Raw genomic sequence first — 24,092 nt, 5'->3', positions numbered from 1 at the left:
ACTTGATATGTGGAATTTGCCCATTACTCTGAAACTGAGGATGTAAATATGTGATGTGTGTGACAAATAATGGCACTGCTGGGAGGAAGTCACCTAGTGTCTTTTTTATATCTATCTATCCATTGCCAGATGCCTCAATCCCAAGGGTGGCCACAAACAAATCACCTCCATGTCGCCCTGTCCAATGCCATTTCACTGCCTTGCTCCCAACTTGATATTTACCTACTATACAATGGCTTATACTGGCGGTACGTACTGCTTTTGGTGGTTTGAATTTTATTTTTGTTGGCTTAGGACTTGCGAAATAAGGTACGGATGGATGAAAATCTGGACAAAGTTAAGGTGAAAGAACTATAATTTTGTGCCATTCCCAGCAGCTGTGCAACCTGTAAAATCCTTTTACTGTATTTCATAAACTAAAAATCTGAAAAATGAAATTTTCCTGCAATGTGATAACAATACAATATAATTATGAGTAAAATTGCGGATGCAAAAGAAAATATACACTTCAGAGTTGGACAATCCTCTTACCGACATTGTCAGGGGTTAAACTGAAGTGTCCCAAGAGTATAATATTCTTCTCACTGCTCAGTTTCTCCTTCAGTGCAGCTATGAGTGGTGCCAACTGTAATGACTTTGATTTTGGTTCTCGGTTGCCATTCCCTTCCTCTTCTTCCAAATCTTCTCTTCTATTCTCTTTACTTTTTGACATTCTTCTCCTTTTCTTGCTAGGGTCTGGGATTTCAATATGAAGACTTACCACCACAAATTCATAATCACTGCACTGAAACAAACAAAATAAAATAAAATGATGCCATGCTTCCTCTTCAGGAATGACCATAATGTGGTTGGCCATAGTAAAGCTTAAATCGCTGGAAACTGTTAATAAAAAAAAAAAGTCTACGATATATAACAATATTTGTAACATTGTAAGTTTCAGCTTGGGCTCTGACTCTGTTTGTGGGAGAGCCTCCTGCCTACGAGTGATGATTATATGGTTAGTTACCAAGACTGGAGTCATGTTTCACTCTAATGGTAATACAGTCCTTCCCATGGCTGGTGGTAGCCAACCATCTGCTATCAAAATGACATTGAATATAATTATATTTCATCATCTAATCCAGTGTTGCCCCATAAGAAGCATAGGAGCCCAGGGTTAGGCAAGTTGGTCCTGACATTTAAGACTAGAGTAATAAGCCTCACTTGTCCCTAAGTGGTATTATGTTACCAGTAAACTCTAACCATCCCTTGGATATAATCCTGCACTGGCTCAATCCGATTGGAGCACCTTAACTGCCCACTAAACCACCAGGTGCCCATTGACACAACATTAAATAATGATGGATATAAAAATACAGTACTGGCCTCTCACCATCATCATCCCATCATCATAACTAAATTTTCTATACACGCATGGGGTGGGAAAACCAAACTTTGGGGACATAAGTCCTAATTACAGGCCAAGGCAGTGTTCCAAAATACAGTATAAATTTTTTCCATTCAACTGGTCCTGTAAATTATGGGAAATTGGCAAAGCTACTTTACAGGTACTAATTGTAGTTTGTCTGATAGGTTTTAAGAATTTACAGTGAAGTTAAAAGAAAAACATGTCATATATGGTGACACATAATGAAGGTGTACCGTACAAACAGAAGGCAGTTTTCCTGCTCCAGCTCCTTCCCAGGGTGCCAAAACTTTGCATTGCGCTCCTCTATTCAAACTCCTTCCAACCAATTTTATCTACAGTCTGTTCTCTAGACTCTTCAACCTCCATCACTTTCACACATACCATACTAATTTAACATATCTACAGTATTTTAAAGTCAATGTCTCATTCAAAAGTTCTAAGGACATGAATCTAATTTTGGAATTAAATTCTGGCAAATGACAGACATTTTATTCAGTCCTGGGAAACCCCAACACTTTCACCTTGTACCAGACTGGAGTTTCTGGAGTTTCTGTATACCGCATACCATCATCTAGCCATAATTAGAATAAAATCCCTATGTTCGTTACCTGAGAATGTGTTAACTCCTTGAATGTGGCAAGATCATTATTATTTTATTTCTGCTACCACACAACATTTTTTTATTAACTTTGGGAAGACCTTGTTATGGATAAGAATAGTCTCCACTGGCACTCTTGTAACCAGAAGACTCTCCCTACAATGAAAACAACCATCTAAAATTATCTAGAATAAAACAGAAACACATCATCAAACAAAAGAGGTTAAAGGATTCTATACTTCATATGCTTCAACTGAACAAAAAATTCTACATTCATACACAAACTGACCTTGAAGTAGCCAAGGTATGGCTTGCGGGCAGGGTGGTGGCGATGGTGGTTGTTGTGGACAGTCAAGAGAGATGCAGAGGTCAGCTGCAGCCCATGATCAACATTATAGATATATGCTGCATACTCAGAACTCTGCCAAAGAGGTACAAACATGAGCTACAAATGTTACGAGAACCTTTCACAATTATGAAGCCTAATGGTAATGATCAATACTAATACAGTTTTTCAAAATGACAAAATTCCAACAACAGCACTAATCATCATCAGCATCACATCTTTTCCCATCTAAGGATGGGGATGAGACAGGCTCCAGAAACCAAGGAAAGAGAAATTACAAAAATGGGTGAATTATCAACAGGAGGGCCGGTGAAATGGACCAGACACTCATTACTCACCATTCAAGCTCCAGTAATCCTGGCTCAGTGTCAAAGGCTTAATAATTATTATTATTATTTTTTTTTAACAGATTACCTGCTAGTCAATCCATCAATTTACAAGCTAGATCCAAACCCTTGTCTTGTGTTCCTCTGTACATAATTCACCCAACCAACTTGATATCCTTTCAGTTCCCTGGTTTCATCAACTTCCATACAGTAGACCCTCGCTTTAACAGATCACGGCACCCAGGATATCAGATTTAATGGACACTACAAAGGCCACCAGACTATCTGTTGGCTATACCAAAAAATGTTCATTAAATGGGACACACCACATGGCCCTTTTGGATGCCTCAGCCCACCGGACAGTTTTTTGGCTATCTGTTACAGGGGGTGCTTCAGACAGCCCTTATGGACCTCTCCCCAGTCTGGCCAGAAATTGTCCTCTCCCCATCATGACTGCTGAGTTGTAAGAACAGACTATAGTAATACTGTACTCATCATGAAGAAATGATATGGAAGTGAAATAAGCTTCAAAAGGGTGAAATTATGGGCAAAGTTAGAATAAAATGGGTATAGTTTTCATTTTTGTACTAGAATATGCTCTTGTACTCATATATTTCCAAGCATGTATTGAAAACCCACCCGGGGATGGGGACAGTCAGATATAACAGGGTATCAGCTTTATCAGATCAAGCTTGCCACCAATTAGGCCATTACAGCAAGAGTCTACTACACTTGGCTTTCTTTAGCACTCAATTATCACATCCACCCACCTTCCTGTTCGCCTACTATATCTTCTCTCATCTTAAAGCTCACTCACATATACCCTTGTCACTAAACTATCTACATCCATTCCCTTCATATGACCACACTACAGACATCCATACACACTGTCTTCAACCCAATAATTAAGAGATTTCCTTAACCAAACTATCAACAACTTCCTTCCTCCACATCACTCACAAATCATACGGTAGTATTTTGCATCAAATCCACTCACCATACTCCATACTCATTTCTCAATAATTCCATTTCCACTCTTCTTACTCTACACTATTCATTCTAATTTCTATATTAAAGCACCACTTTCCAAAATACTGTACTTCCTGGTTTCTGAGTCCACATTTATTTTCCTTTCAGATTCTTACTAATCTCATCACATACCTCCTCCTTTACTCTTAAGCATGTTTCTTTTTTATCACATATGACCTTTCTTCCTTTCTTGCATTCATCTCCAGCATACCTTCCTTTAACTTCGATTTCTACTACCTTATCTCACCCATTCCCTTTCTATTGGCTAGCTGACATATTTGAGGCACCACAAGCACCTGCAGCATTCTTAATGGAACACCATATCCATTCCACTATTTTTCTAAATTTATTTTGCCTTGATATGAAACAGAGATCTGAGTGTGGCAGCTGCATGATTGCATGAAGGAGTTTCAGTGCCCACATTAACTGTATGACTTTGGTGGGGCACAAAAATACTGGGTGAGAAAGCTAACTGGTATGGTGATATTCCAAAAATTTCTCAATGTAACCCCTTTGGCCCACTTGAAAAAATTTCACCCCATCCTGATCATATCTAACATTCATTGTAGTACACATACTACCTTTAGAAACATCGCTGGGCATAAGACAGGATTAATTAGAGTGCACAAAGTGGCGAATAAGTTGTGATCACTTACCATGACAGGGGAGGGAATGATATCTGGGTGCCAGAGAAAGGGGCATCTGAGGATAAGGGGCTAGAGGAGAGGGAATGAGCAGTGCCTCTAACTCCTCTAGGATTAAGGCTTGGCCTGGAACCCCTCAACGTCACTCCTTCAGTCACTGTCACCAGCAGGTCGTGGGGAGTCAGGCACTGAGGAGGGGCTAAACTGGGGAAACTGATATCGTGAGGCAGGCATTGGGGCAGAGGCAAAGTACTGTATGCAGAAATGAGGGTCTGGGATGACTCAATAATTTCCTTCACAAGCTGCTCTCTCTACCTCTTTAAGATACAATCATTTCACTCTTGAGGAACTACAGTTTATCTGTGTTGTGCACCACCATCATTAGGATGTCCTTTGAGCTGACTGGCAACTTCCTACAACTGGTTCAGTTGCTGACGACTGGGCCCCTCAACATGCTGTACCTCGGCTGCTACTGTGTGGCCTTAGCTGACGGGCACTTCTCCTCAAACTCTTCGATGAGGCTGTCAACTGTCCTTTTGGGAACAACGCTGATAATGTAAAAGATGCTGTCATGAGTGACGCCAGCAAAATCCTCTCCCGGAACTTGCTGGGCCATCTCCGCTGCCTGGTGCAGCACTTTTATGATCGACGTTGCCGACACAGCGATGTAAACACAAGGCACAGTACACATGTGGCAGCATATTTGACGACCACGTCATTAAAGTCACTGCGTGGGACCTCTGAATGTCATCGCAGACAGGGGCTGACTTCTTGGACTGTCTCGCACAATTTTTTTTTTTTTTTCCTGCACTTACTGGGACAGGTCAGTGTTTATCCTTCTGTGCAAAATGCATTTACACCAAAATGGTCCTGTGTAAATTGAGGACTTAATGTATCTGTGAAATAAAGAACTTGTATTACAACCTGTACTGGTCCATGTCTTACCTGTCCCATCCGTCCTGCTGGCTCCTCAGATACTTGCCATCGCCATTCCCCTCGAGGACCACTCCATTCTCGCACCCGCCGCAGACAACCATGGTTAAGTTCACTGCATATCTGAGGCATGAACATAGGAAATAGTATTAAATACTTCAGTGAAATATTGTCATTATCCCAACTCAAATTCCCACCTAAGAGATGATGTAAAGAAGGACCTTGACAAAAAGAGAGAGACAGAGAAACATCAGCAGAACTGTTAAACTGCATCCCTAATGAAATGGGACACATAAGCATTCAAACATCATCCAACCCTCTGAAACTATAGCTTTACCTAACAAATGAAAACAATACACACATATTTCATGCATTTCTTTGTACTCTCTGTGCTCGATGGGGGAACCCACCGTCCACTCATTCAATGTAGTGCTATTTACAGGTGAATATACACTGAGTGACACACCAAAGCACAAAATTATAACAACCATCAAATTATGTGGCCAGTGTAATGGGCCACACAATCATTCAAGGATCATCCAGGACAAATTTTGGCTGCACCTCACATGCAAAAATCATCCACACAGTTTTAATATTTTTCCTTTTAATGTTTTCACATAGGCCTGTGGGATGGATATTTCCCCCCCCCCCCAACTAGTAAGACTAAAAAGGGGGAAGCAACCACTGTCATGTTCTATGCACATACTTCATCCACCTGTTTCAGTCCCTTGTCAATTCCTCAGCATCATCAGCTTCCTGTACTCATCAGTCTTAATCTACCAAGTCTTTTCTCAGCTTCTATTTCACTTACATACACCCTTTATGCCACCATATTCTTATTCATACACATTCTATCTATATGACTAAACCACCTAAGCGCATTTTCTTCTATCCTTTCATCAAAACACGTCCTTACAAGTTATCTTTCTTCAATTTCTGTTCACCTCTTATCCAGCTGACCCAAATCACACACATTCCCCAACAGTCCCATTTCCGTTGCTCTTATTCCTGACCCTTTGCACTCCTACCACAGCAAAGTCTCTTACCAATCCGAATGCAGTCATGTTCAAAAAGGGTGCCAAACCCCTGATTATGCACTTCTCCACACAAAATTCATTCATCCAGCTCAGTCTCTTGTCAGTCCCTTAGCCCCAATGACTTCCATACTTCTCTTCCTCACACACTCATCCACCATATCCCTCCACCTTGCTCTTGGCCTACCTTGCCTCCTCCCTCCTTCAAATTCACTCAGATATACCTTTTTCACCACTCTATTGTCATCCACTCTCTCCACATGACCAAACCACCTCAGTACATTCTCTTTGATTCTGGTGTCCACAAACTTCCTCACTCAGCATCTTTTATATACCATATTATTCCGTACACTATCAACTCTCTGGACTCCACATACATTCCTCAGCAGTCCCACCTCCACTGCTCTTACTCCTGACTTTTCATTTTCGTGCCACACCATAGTCTTACATCCGTATGTTAAAGCTGGCACTAAATGAGGATGTGTCAAGTAAGTGCAAAATGTGCTACAAGTACAATCATCTACCACATGAAAACAAAGGTAACTAAAATCCTGTGCCATGGAACTGACCTTCTCAAGGACATCTCTGGAGGCAACCTCCTGCAAGGCCATTAGACTGAAGCCATTCTCCAACACTGTTCGACACACCACCTCTAACACACCCAGATTGCTAATCTGCAAACCATGAAAGATTTATGAGTATATTTTCAATTCACCACTCCTCAATTCATACTGTTCAGTAGTGGATGCATATGCCTGTAATGTGTAATTATTAACACAACATTAGTGTACCTGAAAACAGTAGTTCAGATATGTATGTTCTTTCATGAGATACATATGATCCATCTGTATAGCTGATTAAAGACTTATAACAGGGTGCTGTGACAGGCATTATGACAAGCACTGTATTTACATCAGTGAAAATTAAACTAGAACTTGTACCTCCCAAAGGGTGGCTAAAAAAATAGAATATTTGAAGGAAACAAAAGATCAGTGGATAATATTAAATATGACAGGTCTACTATGGTGAAACCGCACATATATGGAGCTAAAACTAAATTACTTATATATAGACATAAACAAATATAACCTGATGACAAATGTTGCTGTCTTCTCGCAATTCTCCTCTGTCGAGAGAATGCCGAGGAAGTTCATTTCATTGTTGTATGGTTCTAGCTAGACTTATTACTATGTCCCCCTTCCTGGCTTTGATCCAGTGCAGGAAGCATCTGCACTGTAGGATTGGCCAATGAGCCTCACAATTTTTTTTTTTTTTTTAATTAATTATGTTGTATTATTACAGCATGTTTTTTATGTGATACTGTATATAATTTTGTTGTACGAAAAAGGAACCGTACTTTGTTTGTCTTGATTTGAAGAAGATCTCTGACAGAGTCCCTAGGGAGGTGATCAAGTGTGCAATGAGAAAGGTTGAGCCTGAAGAGTGGCTGGTTAGCGTGGTTACAGCTATTTGTGTGGGTGCTCGCATCCAGGTGATGGTGAGCGGAGATTTAACGATGAGTTTTCCGTGAATGTTGGTGTGCATCAGGGGTCAGTAATGAGCCCCTTTATGTTTGTCATTGTGCTTCAAGCTCTCTCATGCAACTTTAGAAATGGACTCCCATGGGTGATGTATGCCAATGACCTGGTGCTGACTCCAGAGAATGAAAAGGAGGCTGAGGAAAGATTTAGGAAATGGAATGGAGAAAAAGTGTTTGAGAGTAAACTAGGATAAAATAAAAGTGATAGTATCTAGGGTTGGCAGTGGTACTGTCAACGCAGAGGGAGAGTGGCCATTTGTGCTTTGCCACAAGGGTGTGGGAAGTAACTCCATCTTGTGCAGTATTTGTGATAACTCAGTGCAAAGAGATATAGTGGTATTACAGACAAACTGTGAGATAATGCTGACTTTGTGAGTGAAGTGTGTCAGGAAGATTATGTAGAGATTGCTAGGCATGAAAGGACTAACCTTGCTGGTGAGGAGCCTCTTGAGTGTATGGGAGAGTTTCCTTACATGGGGGACATGCTACGTACTACAGGAAGGGCTAGAGCTAGTTCTGTGGCTAGGGAAAAGAGTGGTTGGAGGAAGTTCTGTGAGCCATTACCTCTCTTGACACTGAGAAGGCTCTCTATGTAAATGGATCTTTCTATGTGACATGGGTTTGAAGTGTAATGCTGTATGATAGTGAGACATGGGCAGTAAAAGAAGAGGATATTCATAGGTTCAAACACGCAGAAATGACAAAGATTAGATGGATGTGTAGCCGTCCTTGAATGCAAGACCTGGGGGGGCAAGGACTGCGGTTGAAGAGTTGAGAGGAAGAATGTGACTGGATGTATTGGTGTTGTGATGAGGAGGAGTAGACTGAGATGGTATGGGCATGTTGAGAGGAAGGAGGATGACTACTGGGTAAAGATGTACCGATACCAAAATTCTGACCGATACAGATATCAATACAACAAAATTGGACCGATACTGATACTACTACTGTAAAAACAGTCAAAACCTTCAACCAAACATCTTTCATGAACAACCACCAGACATACACATCTCAGAAACTACCCAACCCTAAGAGTCGCTAGTGCACATATCCATTCTGTGATGCAGTCACCACCCTTCAATCCTACAATATTGCCACAAAACAAAACTCACAAACAATACACTATGCCAACACTGTGGTGCAGCCCCTGACACCACAATACGCTCACCTCATGCACCACACTATCACAACACAGACATTCCTTCAACATAACCTCAACAGATGACCTTTGGGAGAAATGGGCTGAAGTGTGTTTTCCTACAGTCTATCGGGTTCACATTTAAATTGCCTAGGGTTGCAACAACAACAACAAACACTGTGATGCATACAGCAATATTTACTGCATCACTATATTCAAGAATTTTTAAAAATCAACATTCCTAGTGCCATATTCCAGCCCATTTTGCACCCCTTTGAATCTATAGGCTTGTTTATCTGTATGTCTATTCAAGTCTCCACCCGGTACCACGTAACCTTTTCTCACCCAACTCTGACAACAACAGGCAAAACTACGTCCCAAAACTAATCCTTCATCTCCTCCTACAGTCCAGCTGGGGCAGCTCAGACTTTGCTGATACTACTGCTTGCAAGTGATTGCCTACCAAGATCTGCATTAACAATATTCTTGCATTCACACTCCTAACCTTTATTATATCAAACCTGCCATATTTTAGCCCTTATAATTACAGTAATACTAACCTTGTCCAGTGTGAGGCGCTGGAGATTCCAAGTTGCAATTCTAATAGCTGGGCGGCCCTGATACCGTCCATTGAAAACGGATCTTACAATGGGGCGTTCAGACCTATGACAGGGAACAAAAGATTATTGAATACAGCAGTAAAATGTAATACACAGTATACTGATGACAATCAAAAACACTGTGAACAAAAAGGGCTTGTTTCATTTTCATTTTTAAAGGCTCCAACATACAGTACTTGCAAGCACTGGCTTTGGTCACCTAATGGCAGCTCTCCATGCTGCTTGATCTCTAGCAGTCTCCCTATTCAGTCCCCCATCCCTGAGGTCACGCTCAATGAATTCATCCCAGGTCTTTTTCGGAGTACCTCTCGCAACCCTATCCCCGATGTTAACGCTTCTCACTTTCTGCACCCAATTGTCATCTCTCATCCTCTCCACATGCCCAACCACCTCAATCTACCCCTCCTCATTACATCACCAATATACTCCAGTACCATCCTACCTCTTAACTCTTCTATCATAAACCTAGCTCCCCCAGGCCTCGCACTCAAGGACCCACTGCACATCCACCAAATCATTGTCATTTCTGTACATCTGAGCCTGTGAATATCCTCTTCATTCACTGCCCAAGTTTCACTACCACACAGCATTACACTCCTAACACATGTCACATACAAAGATCCTTTGGGACACAAGGAGAGCCCTTTTTGTGTCAGGAGAGGCAACAGCTCCTTGAACTTTTTCCAACTGTGAAATACAGTATAATTTAGGAGACTCCTGATGGGGTCCAATAAAGAATCCAATCCATTTCACTCACGTAAACTGATGTCATACGTCACAGTGTGGCACCATGGGCCAGTAAGTGCACAATACTGATGTGATAAAATTCTAAGAACAATTTACCTTCATCAAAGCCATAAAAAATAAGGAATAAGTACTAAAGTACTACACAGATCTGGGAACATAAAGGCCACACTATGGGGCTCAACTAAAGTATATGGGAGTGAAGAATGCCATGTCATTTATATACATACATATATATATATATATATATATATATATATACAGTATTGGATAAATTCTCTGGATGAGTGTAGTGATGATAGTGATACGTTCTTAAAAGATGACAGTGATGGTTCAGATGCTGATTGACACCTTATCTGATCGCAAGACTGACATTGACGACACAGTGCAACCATAACACATCGTTCGCCTGGCACCACTGCACGGGAATATTTATTACTTCACGGACCTGTTTCTGAGGTAATTTTTGTCTTTGCTATATTGTGTTATATACCATTGAACTCGGGATTTTTTTCTCTATCTTTTGACAATATTATTTTTTCTAATATTTTTTTTCTAAATATTTGAAAACTGCCATACACAGGATGTACAGCTGTGAATGGGTTAATGGGGGGCAGCAGATATCCGCGGATTTTTAACATTAGGTAACTCTGTTACCTAACCCCCGCAGACGTTAAGGGATGACTGTACATGTGCATATATATATATATATATATATATATATATATATATATGAAATTCAGCAAATGATAAAACCTGCTACAAGATATGCTCCCATATCTTAAATGTAGTGAGGTTAAATGCAACAGAAAAATTGTTGAGAAAAGGAGATGGATACAGTCATCTACGCTGGCTGATGTACACACAGTTAAAAAAGTATGTTTACATACAGTATGGGTATGGTGAATTTCTGAATGAGAACAATGGTGTGTAATGGTTGTTGCTGAATAACATGATCTGCTAGCTAAAAATTTATTGTACTAAAATTTTACCTTACCTACTAATGGTTATAAATCCCAACATTGAGTGTGACATCAAAGATAAGGGACAGAATAGGGAGGCTGCCAGAGATCAAGCAGCATGGAGAGCTGTCATTTGGTGACCAAGGCTGATGTATGCAAGCACGTTGGAGCCTTTATAAACAAATGAACGAACTAACGAACTACAACCTCTCTAAATACATCTATGTCAAACGAATCTTCCTTCACATGCTCTTCCACCTACATATGGTCTACCAGTGACCTCTGTCTATCAACTTCATTCGTCCATGTGTGCCTAACGGTGTTTCTAGTCACCGGTCCTTTTCCGGAACACGACTGAGGAGATATTAATGGTGTTTCTAGTCACCAGCCCTCTTCCAGGACACAACCATACTAAAAGTTTTTAACTCTCTTGTACTCCATGCTCTCCTACTATCCTGCCAATGCCTTATCCCCCTCCACAAATATCCACTTTTTCCTCAAAACCTCCCACCCACTCTTAATTCCTCCCATAATTCTTCCCTTTGAACTCATCTCACTAACTGGTCCATATTTATTGAATACTGTATTAAACTGTCTATCTATTTATCAATCCATCTATCTATTACTCAATCTTTTTCATCCCATCAGGGTGAATGAGTTTAAGTGTGTTGGTGCTGAGATTACAGTAAAAATGAGGGACAATATGTAAGGGAAATGCAAAGTATGAGTAGGTCACGGATGAAAAGGGGCCCATTCTATGAAGTTCTTGACTGGATGCAAATATTGCATGAAGGTTGCAAGGTGTGTTAATGTCCACACAAATGTTTTGTTCATCTGATGAAAATCGCAGGTGTGAATTAGATATTTCAGTTCCACCCAAAGAGGTACGGTAACTGTGAGAATGCTACAATGCCAAAGATGCCAAGGATGGAAAGAATACTACAATTCACCAACAATCAACACCCCAGAGATGTGATAATGCATTTGGTACATTATTTTAGACCTCAAACTCACCACTGCTGGACATAAAAAAAATCAAAGAGGCACATGATTTGCCCACACCACATTGCTAAGATCGAACTGATAGTTGTGGGACACTCTCCACTGGACTCAGCAAACACATTTGCAATAGATCTCACAGAAAAGTTTGATGAAATCCTTCCAAAGTTGAATCCATACATGTTTTTAATGACAATGTATCATTCCATCAGACCCAGGCAATAGTTCCAACACAGCCGGTAAAAAGACAAAAATAATTTTTCTAGCTTACAAATGAGAGGCCACTGACTATGTTACTCACTTCACTTCTTACTACCAAAACCTACGAATCACACAAGGCACTGAGTACATCCCATGCCTCCCAATAATGACATCTCCCTAGCTAAGTCAAGAGCTAGATATATGGTATCTAAATTACATATACAGTATATATATACACATACAGTAAGACCTCACTATAACGGACTAATTTAGGCCCAAACCATTCTGAAATATGCGAAATTTAGATAAATGCGACATCTGGACTTCCCCCTGCTAATCTGGACTTCTTCTGACGTATCAGACATTAGTCCAGATTGCATGAACAGTTTTTAAACTGTTTTGACTAACGTTGTGGTAGTGTACTGTGTTATAACTTCACTACATTAATCAAATGGTATAATATATATAATAATACTGTGCTGTACACTGATAAACATGTCTTTTATTTACCTTATTGTGGTGAACATAGCTTCAGACAGTCAGGACTGCTTCTGGCTTTATCAGACTTTTTCCGATATACAGTATAGGAATTTAGTCCAGTAACTCCTCGAGTCCGATAAAAGCGAATTCCGGACTATTGAAGTCCGTTATATCGAGGTTTTACCGTGTGTATATATATATATATATTACAAATTGTACAGATTACTGTGATTCTACAGCTTATAATGTTATCAAATAAGTTCTTGACAGAAATAAAATTTTTCAAAATAAAGTACATATTAGTTAATTCAATGATCAATACAACACCAAGAATAATACAAAATACACTTGTAGTTTTTAATCCTTAAGATTTAGGAACTGCCACATCAACTCACCTGAGGGAAAGCAGCTCAAATATATCAGCACTGAAGTCAACAGAAACCCTAGGTGATATTCCATCTTGGAAGTCAAAACGTGGTTCAGCTGTACACTCCCTATCATTATTCAGTGGGGCAGAGTACGTTCGACGATGGCCTGTCAAATAAGAAAAGACAGTCTGAACCTAGAAATTCAAACTAACAAAAACCTGAAACAAGCAGTCCTGCATTTGGGGGGAAATCCGCAAATCTTCCATTCAGGTGACAATGGAACTTCAATAATTAATCCGAAAATGACTTTGCCTTAATAGCAAAAAAGAACATACAAAAGGAGGTGTATATATCAAGAATTCACTGTATTATAAGTCTGATGATATGTGAGTACTGGCAAAGACTTACCTGGTGTCCTAGTGTAAAGGGTGCGTTGAGTGCGCCCATAAGAAGCCACAGATATGACATCACTGGCAATTGGCTGGTGAGGTGGGGGAGATGTGGAAGATCCTTGGCTAACACTAAGATACACCTTCAGGAGATTTAACACTCGTGCCGACACACCTCGCACCTTTACCACCTCCTCCATTGTACGGAATGGACCTTTTCTCTCTCTGGATGTAAAAAACACATTCTATATCACCATCATCATTGTTGGGGGGAAAAAAAGCATTCAGCATTTTATAAACACTATCCATATCTAAAAACAATTAAAAGATTATCAGTGCACAAAGCTTCACCTCTCTTTCCTCAACAAATCTTTTCATATATGCTGGCACATAAAATATCCCCCCAATAATAAAATTCCACACACTCAAGGGACTCTCCTGCAAGATCAGTCTTTTCACACCTGACAACCTCTACATGTTCTCCCCAACACAATGCACACATGAAGTCACCATTATCTCACGGTCTACCTTTAATACCACTACATATCTTATGCATCCACTTATCACAAATACTGCACGAGATGGAGATACTTCCCACACCCTTGTGGGTAAACAAACTGTATGAAGACAGCAAGAATAAAATAGAAAATATGTCGTTCCAGAGAAGGGGCTAAAATTTTTAACAGTTCAGTGCCCACACATGATAGTGAACAAACCTGTATTCAACTATATTGGCAGCCATCTCTTGAGTCATTCCTCGTACAGTCATGAGCTCAAATATGGAGGCAGTGTTGACATTAAGGGTGCGGGGAGGTGGGGAGGGTCGACTGGCAGGCTGAGATCGTTGGGATCGACCCGATTCACAGCTAGGCAAGGAGTCAACACTCTGAGTCCGTGAAGATGACCGACTGTGGAATGAAAGTACATGTTTAGTGATATACTAGATTATGTAGGTATCTGACTACTCACCATTTTATCTTTAATTTTTGCTTCTTCTGATACTTCTGTTACCTACAGTATTTACTTACTGGGCAGTAGTGAACTTAAAAAACAATAATAAAACTGAGAGAGGAGAAGTGCAAATGTTAAACATTACACTGCACATCTTTTTACTCACTCACACACACCACCTATACTATGCACTCTCCTCCTGTCCATCCTGTCTGAAGCATTTTTATACCATGACACTACGGTATTTTCTTTTTTATATGTTTTACTCATTATGTCCCATACAACACAATTGTATGCAATGACCTGCTTTCTGATTACACCTCTACATACCCAGCTCTTTCCATGCAGCCAACACATTCATAACATTCGTCACATTCAACTCCTTTCGCTCTCTCTCTCTCTCTCTCTAGCCCCAAAATGAGTATTGGGTTCCAGGGCTAGGCAATTCAGTCCCAACACATAAGGCATCAGTTACCAGCCTTGATCATCCCTAAGTAACAATATATGAGCCCATCCATCAATCAGATGCAAATCCTTCTGGGGCAGTCCCAATCCAGTTGGAGTTCCTTAATCTGCTAGTTTACCAAATGTCATCTGGTAATATGATTACTGACCAATGCAGTAAATGGCTTCCTAGATTACTGGAAACCAATGCAGTCATATGAGGGCAGCACTACATCTAGTGAGTGGATGGTGGGTACCTCCCAACTACATTCAAAACATGCACCTAGATTATTATATATAACCCTAGTAGCATTATGCAGTAGACTTTATGATAACATAATCATCAGGCTTCTCATATTCTTACCAAACTGATACCAATATCTACAGAATAAATCAGTACTGCACCTATAACAACCTCACACCTTATCTTAGTTTCTTCTTGTTTACACCAGAATCTTCAAAAATCTTTCTCTTTGATATAAATCTTCCTAGCACTCACCTTGAGGACCTTCGGCGGCCACTGACTATAACATCAGCCCTGAATTGCTGCAATCGCGCAGCTCCCACTCCAGAAACCAGTGCTAGGTCCTCAACACGCCGGAAACCCCCGATGGCCGCTCGGTACTCTACAATGCTGTGTGCCACTGTCCTTGTCACACCTTCCAGTGTCATCAACTCCTCTTCTGCTGCTGTGTTGATGTCTAGGTAGTTATTCTAGGAAGAAAATTGATAATTTTAATAAAAATTTCTACTGGAGCTCTTAAAAACCTATGCCCACAATGAAACAAATATGACACACTGCAGATACTAGCATCCACAAATATCAATTCTAAAGGAATCAAGTGAAATACATTCTTACTTCTATCTGGTATGAGGGTTCTAAAGGCACGAACTGGAGGTAAATAACTGCTTGACTGGAGTACTGTAATTGAATGACTGCAAAATTAATATATACATCATCATCATCATCCAATCCTGTGTTGCCCCATGAGCCCGGGGCTAGGCAAGTTGGTCCTGACATTTAAGACGAAAGTGACCAGCCTCACTCATCATACATACATACATATTAATATATATATACTGTATACAACATTTGGTGGTAGGTGGGGGGGCACTCTCCATCCACTCACTTGATGTAGTGTTGCTTTGGGTGTCTACCCTTTCCTCTCTTTCTTCCTTCCTTCCTCTTCATTCTTTCTTTCCTTCATTCTTTCCTCTTCTTTCTGCCTACAGATGACTTTACACTCCCTAAAGATAGTTTTTGAAAAACCTGACAAGTCTGCATGTGGCAGGATAATCAATCTTCCCTATCCCTGCATGGGAGGGATTAAAGAAAGCTTTATCTTATGCATTCCATTAAAAAAATCTCTCCTGAGTTCAATAAAATAACAGACACCCTTCGGCTCAAAGGGCTAAGGTTGACGAGATGATGATGATGATATTTACCTTAGCAGTTCAATAAAATAACAGACATCCTTCAACTGAAAGGGTAAATGTTAAGGTGATGATGATGATAACATTTACCTTAGCATCATAATCCATAAGATTAAATGTGGCTGAGAGGTCCTTGGCTTTGTGCCGCCGACTGATGCGGTTGACCCAAGAGGCGGCAGTAGTGGAGCGGTGACGGCTCGACTTGAAGCGGGTGGACTTGGGATGGCTGGGTGTGGAGGTGGTTGAGGAGGAGGCAGCATTGGTGGTGTCAGTGGAGATTGGTGGTGGAGGTGGCTGTGACACTCCATTTTCCACTGACATGGTGGAAATGTTAGCAATAAGGATAGTCTTCATTGTAAGTCAATGTGTTCTCCAAAATATGATTTTTTTCCCATATATGCTACTGTAAATTGAGGGAACTGGTAAATCAGATTTACAGGTGACATTGGAAGTTTAATATGCAATTTTACACAATACCTTGTATAGTGTGGACATAACAGCCAAACCAATGTTAAGGAATGTGATATGTATCAAAGATAATAAACTATATTATGCTTTGAATATACCCCTGCACTAACCTGTGCTTCAGCACAAAAATAATGAAAACAAAAAATATATATATATATATATATATATATATATATATATATATATATATATATATATATATATATATATATATATATATATATATATATATATATATATATATAAAATATATATATATATATATATATATATATATATACTGTACAGTAAGACCTTACTATAACGGACTATCTGGGGCCAAAGCCATTCTGAAAAATGCAAAATTCCGATAAAAGTGACATCTGGACTTCCCCCTGCTAATCCAGAACTTTTCCAATATATCAGACATTAGTCTGGATCGCATGAATGGTTTTTAAATTGTTTTGACTACCACTGCGGTACTGTACTGTGTTGTAACTTCACTGCATTAATCATGTGGTATAATATATACCGTACCGTATAACAATACTGTACTGTACACTAATAAACATGCCTTTTATGTACCTTATTGTGGTGGACATAGCTGAAGTAGTCAGGCAGTCTGGACTGCTTCAGGCTTTATTGGACTTTTTCCAACATATAGGAATTTAGTCCGATAGCTCCTCAATTCTGATAAAAGCGAATTCCAGTCTATTGAAGTCCATTATATCGCTGTTTTACTGTGTGTATATATATATATATATATATATATATATGTTCATCAGATAGAGCCAGGACTCTGGGGCTTGAATGATGAATGAATGGAAGCATGGCCCACTGAATCGGGCAAACTCAGGTTGTCTGGATATGCCACTTCTTACCCTGCCCTAGGGTGGGAAAGGAGGTGCGGATGATGATGATGATGATGATGATGATAATATTATATATACAATATATACATCATATATATAAATATATAAACATAATCTCTCTCTCTCTCTCTCTCTCTACTGTATATATACCAGGTATATAGATTTACATACAAGTCCTCCCCCACTTACAAATGGTCCACTTAACAAATATTCGCACATCCGAATTTGTAATTTCAGTAAAATATTCAATAAATTACATGGAATTACACGAGATATTCAACACTTTCTTATAAAATAGGCTTTGTGTTAATGATTTTGCCCAATGGTAGGCCAATGCAAATGTTCTAAGCACATTTAAAAGGCTTGGTAGGCTGGCAAGGCTATGGTGTTCAGTTGGTAAAGTGTATTAAATGCATTTTCAACTTACAAAAAAATCAATTTACAAGCAGTTTCTCAGAATGTAACCCATTCGTAAGTGGAGGAGGACCTGTATACATATATATATACTTGTATACATACATATATATATACACCTGGTATATATAATATAGGTCAAGAACAACATGACTTAACATTAGCACGCAGCTATGCTGCATAGTTTTGTCTGTATAATTAATATAATCCCCTGAGAGAGATTATTGTTTATATTGTGCCCTGAGCGGTTGGTATCTTTTGTGGAGTCTGTAACTCACAATTACTTTCATTGGTGACCTTTACCCACATACAATACTGCACTTCCCACCTTGTGTGTGCCTCAGTACTGCACTTCTCACCTGTGTGTGCATCAACAGTATCAGATGGATTGGGCTGAGGTGGCAACTCTCCACTTGTACACTGCCCCATTCTGCTCCTAAAGTTCCTAGGTTACAACCTTTCCTGCAAACATCAAGTGAAATAGTTAAACTAAATCTCTACTCCTAAAAAGAATATGATTTCAGCAAACACAAAAAATCTCCAACAATACTGAAGAGGATGAACTGAAGCTTCTGACAAGAATAATAGTCTTAATTCTCTGTTATTAGAGTATGGATAAATCATCATCATCTCATCTAAACCCAATATTTACCATAAACAAAAGCAAGTCTGAGTCAAAAACCACACAGAAAAAGCACGATACAAGTAGTGGGAGGACCATCAACAGTCTCTCCAGTGAAATGGCCACAACAGTTATTTCATCAATGAAGCCTTTGAGAATCTTAGCTCCATGTCACAAGCAAAGAACATAATTTATGTTGCGTGTATTCACCTGGCTGTATTTACCTAGTTGTGATACACAGGAAATGAGCTACACTTGTGGGGTCCCATCTCCATGTCTCAACCGGCCAAGATTAGCTTTAAACTCATTTAAGCTTTTGGACTGGATGATCTCTTTGTCCAGGCTATGCCACACACCAATGCATCTATATGGAAAACTGTATTTCTTGATATCCTTCAAGCAACTTGTCTTCAATTACTTTCCATGTCCTCTTGTTGTCCCTCATCCCATACAATCATATCTTCTCTGTCTGTTTTTCTACATCCATCATGGCTCCGAACAATCATGTCACCCCTCTCTCTTCTTTCTTCTAACGCAGGCAGACCTAGCTTTTCTAGTCTTTCCTTGTACAACAGATCTGCTTGGCTATGGACCATCTTGGTTGTTGTTCTTTGTATTCTCTCGATCTTGTTTATATCTTTCTTTTTATGTGGGGACCACACCACTGCTGCATATTCCAACCTGGGGTGGACCATAGCCACTATCAATTTTTTCATCACCTCCTCATCCATGTAATGAAATGCCACCCTTATATTTGTCAAGGGCTTATATGTCTCTCTGACAATCTTGTTAATGTGTTTTTCAGGTGACAAGTTATCCTGAACCAACATACCCAGGTCCTTCTCTTCACTCGGTTTTGTGATTGGTTCCTTTCCCATCAAGTAATTCAGTGATGGCCTCTTGGTACTTTTACCCATTTCCAATATTTTGCATCTGTTTGCACTGAAATTCATTTCCCATACCCGGCTCCAATCATTAATCCTGTCCAGGTCTTCCTGCAGCATTTTACAAACTTCTTCAGCTTCAACTTTCCTCATGATCTATGCATCATCTGCAAACAGATTTGCATAACTGTTCATTCCATCCACCATATCGCTTAAGTAAATCAGGAACATTACAGGCGCCAGCACTGAGCCATGTGGGCCTCCACTTGTTACTTCCTTCCACCCTGACATCTTGTCTTTAATTACTGTCTTCATCTGCCGTTCTCTCATCAAGCCTCTCATCCTCTCCAAGAGATTTCCCTTTAGTCCTCCTATGTGCTCCAATTTCAACATAAGTCGCTTATTGGGTACCTTGTCAAAGGCTTTCTCCAGATCTAAGTACACACAATCCACCCAACTATCTCTCTCTTGATTTCTAGCCTTGCTGAGGTTAAGCCATCTACGTTAGCATATGCCACATTCTATCTTTTTTACATTATTTTTTATTCTGTCCTCCCTTCCTTTCTTCATTGGTATCACTTTCTCAGTATCTGATCCACAACTTTCCAACAGAATTCTGTCTTCTCTCCCTCCGTTCTCTGGTCGTTTTATTCCTTAGCTTCCTTGACTAGATCCTTTATTTTAGCTCTTTCTTCTTCACTTACATCTTTCCTTATCCAAATATTCTTGAACCCCTCCTTGTCTGCTAGTTTCCATGTCTTGTTAATAATTTTATTTCCTGTAACTTGTGACCGAAACTTAACTTTTAGTGGCTGCACCCCTCCCTCCTCGTATCTTCCCAATCCAGACACTTCCTCAATCTATTCTTGAGCTTTGTTGTCACCCTCCATAACTAATGATATTATCTCTTCAGTCCTTCTCAGTTCTCTTACCCTTTCTGATTTTGCTGACATAGGTTATTTTCTTTTAATCCTGAAATTATCATACTTTTATCTGCTTCATCCCTAACCAAAGATTCCCTACTTTTTAGCATCTTCACCACTTCCTTCTCCACCTTTTCCTTGCTTTCCTTTCTTTGTTGTTCTAAAATCTCCTTAAGACTTATTTTATCTTCCTGTTGAGTTTTCTTCCACCCTTTGTTTTATTCTTGGACTTCCTTGATATGTTCCTCGTGCACCTTTGTTTTAGATTCATGTTCGTCAAGTTTACATTTCATCTTGTTCCTTTCCTCCTACAGCCTTTTATTTACTCGTTTAAGCTGTTTTATATACTTCACGTGTGTGTGTGTGTGTGTGTGTGTGTGTGTGTGTGTACTTTTTTCTGTTTTCTGCTGTACTTCATTATTCTTTTTATGCCTGTGGGATAGTCATACCACTGAACACCATATTAAGATGAGGGTGCAACCTTTGTCACGTGGCTTAGAATACAGCACATATGGTACAATAATTCATCCATCCACTGTAAATTCTTCTGCTTCCTGAACTTCCATACCTCATTTTCTTACATATTCATTTACCATATTCAACCATCTTCTGGGCCTTCCATACCTCCTCCCACCTTTAAAATCATTCATTCACATACCTTTTTCATTATTCTATTTATATGCAATCTCTGTACATGCCAATACCATCTGCATATACTTCTCAGCACCAACCACTGAATAGAATTCTGCACTCCGCATCTTTCATGATCACTACACTTATCCTTAACACTCTATGCAACCCTTAACAGTTAACTCCCATTTTCACTGCTCTCACTCTTGACTTCTGAAATTTAAACAAGTCTCACAACCATATGTTAATGTGGGCACTAGCACACCTATATGTAGTCCTCCTGCAACCTCCATACTGTACTCAGTCTACTATATTCTAAGGAAAACATATGCCTATTACCCCTCATTTGCCTATATTGAATTCTATTAGGTCACCATGTGGTCATCAGTAAGAAGTGATGCACCAATATATACTTATTAAATATAAATGGTCACATGGCTGCTATTTCTCGTATTGCCTGAGGCCTGGCTACCATAAAGAAGTACAGCACATGTAAGCGAAGATAGACAGCCTTCTCCCCTAAGTGATATTACTATAAAAAAAAAGAGGGGGGTCAAAACCAGGAACAAGGTACATGTAAGTGAAGGTGGTCAGCCTACTCCCCCCAAGTGGTATTAATAAAGAAAAAAAAAGGGGGGGAGGGGCAAAAACAGGAACAAAGAAAAGCCTAATCCAAGTGGGGCATTCTAACCACCTGACTACCATGATATCTTATTATACAGTATAATCATCTGACAAGAAAAATAAAAATCTAATATTCTAGCAAAATCACTCATTGTGGATGATCAAGTTCTTCAAATACATGCTACAACATGAGTTACTAAAAAAAAAGAAAAAAAAAAGGTCCACTTAACATTACACTAAAAAGTCTACTAACCTCTTATTACAGTTAACCAGGAGTCTTGATGTTTATAAGTGCAAAGTATGATGAAGGATGAGGCTGGATTCTTGTGCTTACAATGCAAGGTAGGAGGTGGAGGTGAGTGGCAGGAGTAAGAGTGAGGGAAACTGATCATCTTGCCATCGCTCTCTATCACACACACCAGGAGGAACCTAAACACCAGAGGTTTTCATTAGAAACTAAATAAAAAGAATATTCAATGTATAATATATATATTGTAAATATATACCTGTATACAGTATATATACGGTAACGTTCTCCCTACATGTCAAGTGGGGTTGGTGGAAGATTAGTGCCCCTCCCTGTAAAACAATTAACTCTAAGCCCTTGGCCACCCCGTTTGGGATACATGGCGTCTGGCAATGAATGAAATGAATATACCCGGTATATATATATATATATATATATATATATATATATACAGTATATATACCGTATCTATCTATCTATATACTGTACCGTATATACTAAGGATATTACCAATCTGTGTCAATTTCACATTTTCTCTGTCAAGCAGTTTGAAGCAGTAATAATTCACCTCCTATTATATTTTTACCACTGTACCGGTATATACTGGACAGAAATCTGATACATTCCAATCTTTACAATCTAAAGATTACTTGGTATGGCTAAGAGATGGTCATCAAATTGACATCAACCAGAATAATACACAAAGTCTGTTAGCAAATAACTTTATGTTCATCTCTCCATTAACAAGGCACACTGTTAAGTAGACAAATGGTTATGGGAATTAACTACTTAACTGAACTACAGCCTGTAAAGATAGTGATGCATCACAAAATGTGTAACACAAGCCAAACAATGCTAATCGACATAAATGGAGGAGACTAGGCAATCACATGAAATTGCAGGTTAAATTTTTAATGGGAGTGGCAGAGAAAGTAAGATCAATGATAACTGTGGTGACACTGGTTGAGTAATGCATAGCATCCACTGACTTTTAGTTTTTTACAAAGTGAGAAAATATTACAAGTCACATGCTACTGCAGATTTACTTGCCACAAATACCACTATTTCATCTTTTCCTTCACTTACTTTTTCCTTTTCTGGGTGCTGTATATTTTACAAAGGAAACTGTTCAGGCCTGAAGCTGAGACAACAAAGGCAGACTTGGCCCCACCCTGGTCTAACCCTGATATGTGCTCCCTCTGTTATCATCTTATCTCTCTATCACTACATCCACAATCTGTAGTTCTGATCCAAAGTCTTCTGTTTCAATACATTACCTTTGTACGATAGTACAGTACTTGCTCTGAATGGGAAATCAATACTACAATAAGATAGGAAAGGAATGCATACAATTTAAGTAATAAATAATGGATTTACATTATTTGCTCCCTTGGAACTCTAGGTTTGATATGCAGCTTCTCGGTGGACCATAAGACACAATATCAGATCAAAGAATGTTATGAAAACCAGAAATAATAAAATAGGAACACACAGAAGACTAAATACTGGTTTGGATAAGCCAATGTACTAGCCTGAATCTTCAAACTGAGGATGAATGATCCAGACATTATGTGTCTGTATTTAAAATAGGTAGTAAGTGATGTGCAATATAACACTATCATGCAAGATTCACCATAGACTCCACTTAACATCAGACAATAATTAAATAAAATAAAAGTGATGATGTACAAGGCTGGTGGCAGTACTCTCAAAGCACAGGAAGTGTGGCCAAGTGCACTTTGCCACAAGGGTGTGGGAAGTAACTCTATCTTCTGCAGTGTCTGTGATACGGTAAGTACCAGTACATGCATAAGAGATGTAGTGGCATTAGAGGCAGGCAG

The 24,092-nt window shown here is 39.4% G+C and overlaps 1 protein-coding gene across 1 annotated transcript in view; it reads right to left on the bottom strand.

Moving 5' to 3' along the window:
• The window catches only part of LOC145411430 (endonuclease/exonuclease/phosphatase family domain-containing protein 1-like), a 31,792-nt gene extending 14,883 nt beyond the window's left edge, over positions 1-16,909 (bottom strand). The window contains exons 1-10 of the mRNA XM_080281470.1: positions 16,679-16,909; positions 15,654-15,868; positions 14,476-14,667; positions 13,779-13,984; positions 13,398-13,536; positions 9,557-9,659; positions 6,888-6,992; positions 5,297-5,407; positions 2,296-2,427; positions 532-784 (exon numbers count right to left, since the gene is read on the bottom strand). Of these exons, the coding sequence (XP_080137596.1) occupies positions 532-784; positions 2,296-2,427; positions 5,297-5,407; positions 6,888-6,992; positions 9,557-9,659; positions 13,398-13,536; positions 13,779-13,984; positions 14,476-14,667; positions 15,654-15,868; positions 16,679-16,909 (1,687 nt within the window). The remainder of the gene's footprint in view (positions 1-531; positions 785-2,295; positions 2,428-5,296; positions 5,408-6,887; positions 6,993-9,556; positions 9,660-13,397; positions 13,537-13,778; positions 13,985-14,475; positions 14,668-15,653; positions 15,869-16,678) is intronic.
• Positions 16,910-24,092: the final 7,183 nt, after the last annotated feature.

This window comes from Coenobita brevimanus, chromosome 89 (assembly GCF_032717465.1).
Source record: "Coenobita brevimanus isolate Jiangsu-jjx chromosome 89, ASM3271746v2, whole genome shotgun sequence".
NCBI classification, from domain to species: domain Eukaryota; kingdom Metazoa; phylum Arthropoda; class Malacostraca; order Decapoda; family Coenobitidae; genus Coenobita; species Coenobita brevimanus.
The sequence above is the reverse complement of the archived record's forward strand: the minus strand, read 5'-3'. Positions and strand labels throughout refer to the sequence as shown.